Source organism: Paramormyrops kingsleyae, chromosome 4 (assembly GCF_048594095.1).
Source record: "Paramormyrops kingsleyae isolate MSU_618 chromosome 4, PKINGS_0.4, whole genome shotgun sequence".
Classification (NCBI taxonomy): domain Eukaryota; kingdom Metazoa; phylum Chordata; class Actinopteri; order Osteoglossiformes; family Mormyridae; genus Paramormyrops; species Paramormyrops kingsleyae.
This window is the reverse complement of record NC_132800.1, coordinates 20999740-21009878: the sequence shown is the minus strand read 5'-3', so window position 1 is coordinate 21009878 and position 10139 is coordinate 20999740. Positions and strand designations below refer to the sequence as shown.

General features: G+C 45.5%; 1 protein-coding gene across 1 annotated transcript; it reads right to left on the bottom strand.

Annotated features, from left to right (window-relative positions):
* Window positions 1-390: 390 nt before the first annotated feature.
* Window positions 391-6795, bottom strand: htr5aa (5-hydroxytryptamine (serotonin) receptor 5A, genome duplicate a). Its single transcript, XM_023804874.2, has 2 exons — window positions 5595-6795; window positions 391-1756 (listed from the first exon to the last, which is right to left on the bottom strand). Exons 1-2 carry the CDS (start codon window positions 6294-6296, stop codon window positions 1424-1426), a joined length of 1035 nt encoding a protein of 344 aa, XP_023660642.2. The 5' UTR covers window positions 6297-6795; the 3' UTR covers window positions 391-1423.
* Window positions 6796-10139: the final 3344 nt, after the last annotated feature.

Genomic DNA, 10139 nt, shown 5'->3' with positions numbered 1-10139 from the left:
ACGCCATGTCCTCTGGTTCCGCAGCACAAATGTGATCGCACCACTGTCACAAGCCGCTCACTTTTAATTGCTGTCAATTCCTGCGCTCAAACACATCGCCGTTTTTTTTTTTTTCCAAAACGCGAGGAACAAGATTTATGTCAGTACAGCTCTCATTTGATAAATCGGTGTCCAAATACAGGTGGACTTCACAGATATAATTTTAACCGATTTCTCTAATAGCCTAGATGGCGAACAGATTCCCTCAGGAAAGAATTTAATGTGATTTCATTAACTAAAATAAAAGGTGAAAGTCAGGTAGTGTTTCACTAGTGATGGATTCACCTCCAATAAAAAATCGGATGGTGCACACAGCCGTGCAATACTGAATACCGACACCGAACAGAGAGTTCCTTCCAATATGCCACTAGAACATTTTCCTGCCTTGGGTGGCAGGATATGGCGTAAGAACTCAAATCCTCTGTGAGGTAATAACATCCACTCTTCAGAACTCCTCTCCTTCAAACGGCACTTTCATACTTTGCTTCGGAATTCCGATGAACCTAGATGTGTGTGACTTGCAGCACAAGTCTGGTGTTGACAAGAAGCCTTTTGCCTCTGTCCTGTCAACTACTCCTCACCTGTCATTATAAAGAAACAAGCGTTCCCTTCACGTTTACATATTTCGCTACATCTTAACAGACATTCTCAACCAAGGATACATAGACCACATATATGTGTATCTTTTAACCAGCTACGAACCTAAATTGTGTCTGTAAATATCATATCTAGCCATGACAACTGATCACTACTGGCTTTATAGTCTGGCTCCTTAATCTCTTTGCCTTTCTGTGGCTGATACGCGCTAGAGAATGGAGAAGATCGCATCGCTTCTTTTTCGAAGACGGAAAGAGGAGCAGACGAATAAACACTCACTGGGAATTTTCAGAGCTTACAGACTGTGATACATATTGAGCACATGAGTGTCTGTTCGATAAGTTATTTAGTGTCATGGTTTGGAGAACATCAGGACTTGAGTCCAAGAGTCCCAAGGTGCAGCAGAGCATATGTGTATGCCGAGTGTCCACCCTGGGCATCTGGAGGAAGCTTCCAGAAGGAGATCCGCTTGATACCCCTCAGCACAACTACTCCCTGGTTAATGGAAAGTTGTATTTGTGAGCCAGTGTGTGACGGAGGAAGACAGACGTCAGACATGGACAGCGATCAGCTTCTGGAACGTCGGCTCAGCTTCCCGAGTGCCGACAGATTTGTCTCTCTGCGGTTTCATGTGTGTTTAGCGTTAAGCAACAGCAGGCCTCAGTCAAAGCAGCCTGCCTTTAGGGATCTGTACTTTGCGGGCAGAAGGGGATTAACGCTGGACCTTTCGGAACCTGCACGATGGACCCTCTGAGCTCCAAGCGGGACAGATGCGAGGACAGGCGTCTCAACGCTGCCGGCTGAACAGGTTCCGGAAAGCGCTGTTGTAGTTCTTGTTGAAGGCGGTGTAGATGAGCGGGTTGAAGAAGGAGTTCGAGTAGCCGAGCCAGAGGAAGACGCTCTTCCAGAGGGGGGGCATGTCGCAGGAGCAGAGCGGCTGGGCTAGCTCTGCCGTGAAGAAGGGGATCCAGCAGAGAACGAACACCCCGATCAGGATCCCCACCATCAGAGCGGCACGTCGCTCCTTCTGCTCCCGCCACGAGTCCCCGTCCGCCTGGAAGGTCACCGTGGCGTGCCGTGTACGGAATGCTAGCTGGGGTTGACGGGATGCCTCTTTCACCTGCAGGGGGCGCCAAACAGGAACTCAGCAAACCAGCCTCACTAGAGGCAACAGCAAATATCAGTCCACCAACTCCAATCTTCCCTCCATTCCCCTTCCATAACCATTTGCCCGTTATTTGGTCACGCTGAGCCTGGAGCCCAGCCCAGTAAACACAGGGGGTCGCCCGTCTGGGCGTGCCAGTCAATCGCACAGGACAATCTCATTCACTAAGGGTCATTTGGAGATACTAGTTCACCTATCCACTTGTTTTTGGGAGGAAGCCTGTGCAGATGAATGGAAAACATGAGAAATCGAAACACACTCGGTAGGGGCAGGGATCAAAACCCCCAACCCTCAAGTGTGAGACCACAGCGCTGCCCAGTAAGGTACCAACCCCCCCCAAAGCTAATATAAATACTGTTAATAGTATTAATTATAATAACTGACTATTCTTGGTATCGCCATTGCTGTTAGCATCTAATAACCATTTCTCTCCATCTGCCATCTGTGCTGCACCATTAATGGTGATCTATTTTAAGAATCTTTCCTTTAATCTTCCATTATACAATGAATGAGACAAGGAATCTTTCTTGCACGGTGCTGTTCGGTTCCCAGGCAGCTGCAAAAACGCCTGATTGGATAAATTAGGGTCAGGTGTTTTGCCCGGCCAGTCAGAATTACAACAGCAGGCAGCAATCAGTGCTACCTGAAGCAAAGGGAATTCTGCCAGATCTTCTTAAAATGGATACACGAAAATTATCCCTGCTGAAAAAAAAAACGGCACAGACTAGCAGGTTAGTGCTGGTTTGGTGCTGGTGTCTGAGAAGGCGAACTGAAGGCTGCTTGGTGAGAATTCAGTGCTGCTCCTGAGAATCATGAATGCATCACGACCATGTTTTTTTTGACAGGCTGTTTGTTTTGCGTGCTTTCTCTTTGACGTTAGACAGGGATTGGTAAGAAAAGGATACAACTCTCACCTTCTAAACGATTAGGAAGTGATCTTTTCTTGGAATTTCCCATATAAATTCACATACATCTAAACTTTCATAAGCTTTAAACTGCTCCCACGTGTATCGAGACGTGGTGGGAACCAGATCGCTGACGTTGCTGTAATACTTCGGGTCACGGACGCTTCAGCTGCAGAGGAATGACTTTGTAATGAGTATGAATCGCGTCGTTGAGATTCTGTCGTTACCTAGTATCGTAATGAGCTATATAAAAGACTAGGTGAAGGAAGATCACTATTGCAGTTTTGTGACTGACAAAATGGCACTTTGGAGGGTCCTGTTGTTCCAGGAATGAGCAATACGCATGGCAGGTCTGCTTCCGTTATTTTCACTGCACAAGGGTTATCACTTGACGTTTTCTCTCTCTCTGCTAGCGCTTGCTGCGTGATAGATTGTTGCAGGATTGTTGCACCATGTGACAGGCACAGGGGGCAGAAAAACAGGTGTTATAATAAAGAGACTAACTTTATGTTTAGAGTTTCTTTCATTTGGAGACGAGTATGGAGATGCTAGGAATGTGCCTTTGCTATTCTGCAAAGTTGATGTGACAGTCCCATTTCAGTAACAGATATATCGTTAGTGGTGCCCCAATGTGGACATTTCAACCAATATCCGATATATTTTTGTCTAATATTGCCCAAACTAATGATCAGCTAATCTCTGAGCCACTTGCCAAGTGGGGAGTGGACATGGAGGATGCTGGCGGAGAAATTTGCTGAGCTTTCTGGCGCAGATTACCGGAATAACGTTTCATTATATTTTAATCTGTGGAAACCGTAAAATCAAGATTCAGATGTAATGAATTATAAACATGTTGTGGACCAGTACTTTGAGACAAAATCCCTCATCCTCCAATACGGAAAATCACTGATTGCCCAATGCAGTCGTCTCCATTATTTCAGCAGTTGTGTCTTTAGCTCTGGTGCTTCCAACTTCAGATATTGATGAAGCTCAAACAGGCCTAACAGACGGCAATATCGGTTTGTGAACCAATATACCATATGCATCTCTACATATTGTTCGTTCCATCTTCATAAAGATGGCATGTGATGCTAAATAATCACAAAAAATACAAATATATTGCTCAGGAATCGTGAGAGAGAATCACAATCCCGATTCTGAGAGGGAGAAAAAAAATCGTGATTCATAATTTACCCACAATCATGGAGCCCTTCTCTACTTTTTATGTTTCTGTTGCGGAAATAATGAGGCAGAAAAAAACATTACATTAACATAACGTTAGCCAAATAATTACAAGTCTAAATGCCAAGGGTTGGCACAGTCTCTGCAGCTGCAGGTACCCATGAGTACGAGGACAGTACTGGTATCAGTGCGTCCCTAACTGGAAGGTGCGCAGTGCGTTTCAGAGACACTGGCTTTGTTGTCTCCAGTTGACAGTATTCTGAAGCAGCCCAAATCATGAACATGCAAGGGTGTCACCGGTTCCTCTAGGTCAGCGTTTCCCAACCCAGTCAGCCCACGTTTTTGCTCCCTTGGAAGGCAGGGCAGCTGGGAGGGAGCGAAAACATGGAGCATCTGTGGTGTCTGAGGACCGGGTTGGGAAACACTGCTGTAGGTAACCAGCAATGACTGCTTTTTTGGGCACAGAGGTGTGGGCGTCAGAGTCGCTCTGGAGAGCGTTTCACGCCGACTGAGATATTTACCACCGAGATGCCCGGGCGTCATTTTGTCCTACAGGCAGGGTGCAGCACGTATGTGATTTAGAAGCCGTATTGACTCTCCACCTCCCCTTCATCAGAACCATGAGGGGTCATACCCCACCCCCCACGCATCATTCCATCCACAGGGCAATGCAGAGGATGTATGGACATCAGTGGAGAGTGAATCAGTAATTAGCCATTAAGCAGTACTGCAGCACAGAAGATGAGAGTGGTGTTGCTCTAGGTCTCGTTATAAAGCGCATTATATTGCTACATATACTTCTTGTTTTGATGGTTCTATTTCAATAACAAAATTCTTTTAAATCCCATCATCTCCAGCTGTCCCGGTACCATAAACATTTCTTATGAATTCTACATTGTTTGTTCCATTCCATAGAATCATGTACAAGAATATCCAGATTGTCAGAGTCCTACAGTTGATTCACAGAAGGGCGTGATTTAGGGTGCTCGCTTTCAGCTCTGTCGGAGGAGACACGGACACACGAAATTCCACCCTTTACTGTAGTCGACAGGATTATCCTCAAACCTAAAAAAAAAAAAAACAACCTTCTGGGTGCTGAAAATAGTTTCAAAGTCAAATCCTCATTTTTGTTTGCATTCTGCTCCCACGTTCTACATTTTGGCTTTCTCATTGTCAGTTATTTTCAAAGGCTGCCTCTTGTCACGGCGCGAGGAAGAACTCTGACTCTGGCAATGAGAAAAAAAAGCCACTTTTCCTACGAGCTACATCATTGCTTTTTAACAAGTTAGACAGTCCTTGGGTGGCTGTATTTCTGGCACGGTGGATATTTTACTTACATCAAACGTCAAAGTAGGAGACCGTCTGATGATGTCTTCATCACCGTAGCACCTAGCCTTTCGGAAATCCCGGTGCATCGTAACCCATCACCTGGGATTTAAACTAATATTGAATTCTGCTGTGAATTTTGCTCCTTCCTATTCCCACGATGCGAGCAGCGCCGGTTCTCTCCGCCGCCGCGTCCCCTTCCCACAGCGGTAATACCCCTGTTTACGCACCTTCTGCTCAGTAATTACTTACACCGTCTGCGTTGTGTGTCAGTATCTAGGTTCGACGGTATACAGTGAGTACTGGCTCTAATGTATCTGGTGCTGGTTGTATCAGCTCTCTGAAACCCTTAAAGTAGCCTGTAAAATAGGCAGCCGTACCTCCACGACTTCTGCCATGGGGGTGATGGTGTTAGTCCTGCGGGATCCAATCCGGAACCTGGCAGCCCGGTATATTTTCCAGTAAACGAACAGCACGACGCAGAGAGGCAGGTAGAAGGCTCCGACAGTGGAGAATACGGTGTACGAGGGTTCCCTGCTGACTTGGCAACCCATCCGCTCCTCCGAGTAGGTCTCGCCCCAGCCGAAGAGCGGCGACAGGGAGATGACCGCCGACAGGAGCCAGGTGAGGGCGATCATCACATTGGAGATCCTCTTCCTGGTCTTCAGGGTGTACTCTAGGTGCCGGGTGATGGACCAATAGCGGTCCAGGGCGATGGCGGTCACGTTCCAGATGCTGGCTGTGCAGCAGAGGACGTCGAAGGAGACCCAGAGCTGGCAGAGGGCCCGGCCCAGCTTCCAGCGTCTTCCGTTCAGCTCGTGGACCAAGCTGAGCGGCATGACCAGCACGGCCACCATCACGTCGGACATGGCCATAGAGGCCACCAGGTTGTGGGGGACGCGATGGAAGGTGCGCACCCTCAGGATGGTGGCCAGTACCAGGGCGTTCCACATGAACGTGGCCGCCGCCAGCATGGCCAGCAGGGTCAGCGTAAGGACGCTGAACACCGAAAAGGGCCGGTAGAGGTTGCCGGACCCTGAACTGTGATTGGCTGAGGCAGCCGCACTAGCATTGCTAATCATTTTAGCGACCGATCGCTAGGTCTTATGGTCTCAGGAAAGGCGGTCACAGAAGGTCAGAATCTCCTGATGCATTCATCTGTAGCGGAAAACGGGAAAAAGGTTAGCATTCGTTCTACACAGCCTAAAGGTGAATAAATACAAACATGCTAAAGGAACATAATGACTGAAGGGTCTGATGTAACTTATTTGGTCCAAAGATTGGGAAAGCATTGTGTGTGTATGTGTGATATATATATTACATTGTGGGGACCAAATGTCCCCACAGTGTGATAAGAACCTGTTATTTTGACGTTGTGGGGACCATTTTTTGAATTTCATTCAAATCTGTGACTATATTCAAAAAACTAAAAATGGCAATAGCCTTGTATTTTGTTTGGTTACTTACAGTTAAGGTTAGGATTGGGTAGGGGTTAAGGTTATCATTGTTGGGATTAGGGTTTTTCCCGTAGAAATAAACAGATGGTCCCCACAAAGATATAAATACAAATGTGTGTGTGTGTTTGTGTTTTGGCATGTGCTTGTGAGGCCAACACCATTTCTGCTCCCCATCTATTCCAGCCTGAGTGATTTAGCTCGAAGCGGGACAGTAAATGCCTAACTGAGATTAGTTCCAGCTCCAACAAGACTGAACAAAGATATTCCTGCAGTAAGTCCTTGGCAGAGAGAATAGACGCTGTCTGAAGTAGCATCCAGGACTGAATACAATGTTTTTATTAATAAGCCTCCAATAACTCAAAATGAATGTTCTAAATGAACCATAATTACCAGTAGTATGAATCATATCCTTCCGTAATCAGAGGGTTACTCTAATCCTTCCGTAACTAATACAATCAATCACATTTAACTGTATGTGTGTCTTGTGTGATATTTTTAAGTTAGTACGTCACCACTAAAGTAACAGTGAAATATTCATACGTGAATTTGCACATTGTTTTTTGTCCCAAAGTGCACGCTAGTGGGAAAAATTGTGAAAGCATATCAGGTATTTTAGGCATTAGGCTTTAAGAACCACAGAAAAATTGGTGGTAATGTTTATAAACAATGACCGGAAATGACCGTCTATCTGTTAAGCAGGTCTTCCTACTTGCAGGGAAGGATTTTGGGGTTGGTGGCGGGATTGGAACTATAGCCACCACAAAAACTTCACACAGCTCAATATCATACATTGGACGATTAAATAAGTAACTGGAGTAACTGGACTAAACTCAATTTCTGGAAGAAGATCGCTCAGGCTCCCTGACCCGAGATCAGTTAGAGACGTGCATGTGCACGTACGTTCCCTCCAGAAAGATGGGACAGAAGTTACCTCAGTCGTACACAGTGGTACTGAACATGTATATGCTAGTGGAATGAGGAAGGATGGTGCCCTCTAGTGTTGGGGGGTTTGAATTGTCTCTCTGCTCTGTATCTGTAGTGTTTGCATGTTCTCCTTGTGTTCACGTAGGGGGATGGGGATATGGCTTCAGGTGGGGGCAGAGAAAAGTGCCATCCACCACTCAGGTGATATCCTGCTGACAAACAAGAGGCGGGGTTTCCCAGAATTCCAGGACAACAAATCCAGATACTGACACCCTATTGGTCAGTCATCCCATAAGCAGTAAAAGCCTCATCATTCCACCCCAATCATTCCTCAAGACACAGAAACAAAAAAAACAAACTAGTAATTCTAACTCCCAATCCTAGAAGAGCAAGGCACAAGGCAGCAAAGTGGGGGGGGGAATGCCTTCCGCTGACGTGGAGGACACTCACAAACACGACCACAGACCGCTGGCCATTTAAAGCTACCAGGTCACGTAACTGCATGTCGTCAGACAGTGGGAAGAAAGTAAACCTCTGAAGAACGCCTCCACAAACATGGCGATTACATGACGCTACATCCTATTTTTAAATCTTCACTGACAACTTACTACAATTCAATGACTTGCAATAATCGTCCCATTAGCCTCCACAGAGGCTCATAATAGATTTTCTCATAAACAAAATCAAACACTGATAACTTTCAGGTACAGGGACAATCGTATCGCAAGCACGGCACACGGCGTGTTGCGCTTGCATAATTAGAATGAATGAAACTAATTCACGGTTACGTCATTAATATAGGGAATTCAGGCATTCGCGGAGACATCAATGCAGTGACACAGTGTGACAGACCACAGATTGGGTACTGGGAGTACGGGGCACCTAACCCCTTTGCTTAAGGCCTCCGGGGGTGTGCTGGTTTAACACAACCCCAGCTTTTAATTGCTTTAGTCAAGCAATTAATTGGATAGTAAGTCACCTCACCTGGGTTTTTCATGTCCATCAAGTGCTAATTAAAGAGTTTTTTTTAAAACCGGCAGAAATCCAGCCCTGAGGGCACCGAACGCTCCTAATTAAAAGCACCTGGGGCTTCCACCGTCCCTCCGCGCTAGCCGACACAGCGCTTTCTCCCCACAGCGCCCCCTGGCGTGTCTTTGTGAGGACGCCGTCCCCTCTGTCTCGTTCCCGGCGACGCGGACAGCCGAAAACCCAGGTACATCGAACTCGCCGAGCTAGGTTCACACGCTGATCAGATTAGTCCTTCCTTTCGGCTTCCGAGAGGAAAATAGGTTTTCGATTTGACCTGCAGCTCTTCGTCGGGATTTACGGAAGTGGAACCAACTGACGTGACGGATGACTTCAGTGTCTTTTATTTGTCTGCAGTTACCAGCAAACAGCTGATGGCCCGTTATCCCAAAACAGTTTTTCATTCATGTGTTAAATGGACCCTAGAAGATGAAACCAAATATATATTGGGACACACACACACACACACACACACACAAAATACTTTTGCAGCATCATTAAGAATTCAGCGATGAACAACTATGAAAAGATTACACATACTTTAATGCAATCTGACAATTAATGCAATTGTCCTGTAGTCATACATTAGTTATATATATCTGTTTCAGGGAATATAGCCTCCACATCTGCATTGAAATTATACCCCCCTCCCCATTCCCGTATTTCATGATATATTAGATAAAATGTTCAGGAAATGATTTCAGGATCCCTTCTAATGAGGTAGTTTTTAAACTTTACAGTGAAATCATGATTTCACCATCCTATTTTATTTGGAGGGTGTGATATCCACTCAATTTAAAGAAAATTTAACTTCATTATATTCCCATGAAGTATATAATCCCACTTTTTATAATGCCACTAAGAGTCACAGGAAAGGATGCAGAAGGGTGACATGTGTCTTCCTACTGAAGCATGTGTCTTCCTACTGAAGCATGTGTCTTCCTACTGAAGCAGGTGTCTTAATACTGAAGCATGTGTCTTCCTACTGAAGCAGGTGTCTTCCTACTGAAGCATGTGTCTTCCTACTGAAGCATTTGTCTTAATACTGAAGCATGTGTCTTCCTACTGAAGCATGTGTCTTCCTACTGAAGCATTTGTCTTAATACTGAAGCATGTGTCTTAATACTGAAGCACGTGTCTTCCTATTGAGAGACAGGGCATAATTTTAGGATGGCTTGTTAGGCGACTGAGGAGAAACTGGAGCTTAATGACGTCCTCGCTGACATTAACATTAATATAGGGAAAATGCCTGACACGGAGACTATGGAGGCGTCATATTTAAGAAGAAAACTCACAGAGAAAAGATCATCTTGCCTATAAATGGAATAGTTCAGATGGTTGTCTGAAAATATTGTTTTGACATTTCCACAGATGTTTTTGGGCAAAACCATTTGTTCCAGCACTGCTTGCTGTATGAGACTGTGTTCAGACGGCCAAAGCACTGGCATGTTTAATTTACAGCTACGTGATTATGTCCATCTGTGCTCTGGTAATTACAGTTAACACGGATTAATTTTT

Coding starts and splice junctions, on each gene's coding strand:
- htr5aa (XM_023804874.2), bottom strand. CDS start 6,296: ATGATTAGCAATGCTAGTGCGGCTGCCTCAGCCAATCACAGTTCAGGG. Junction 1,757..5,594: donor CCATGGCAGAAGTCGTGGAG/GTACGGCTGCCT, acceptor CGCCCCCTGCAG/GTGAAAGAGGCATCCCGTCA.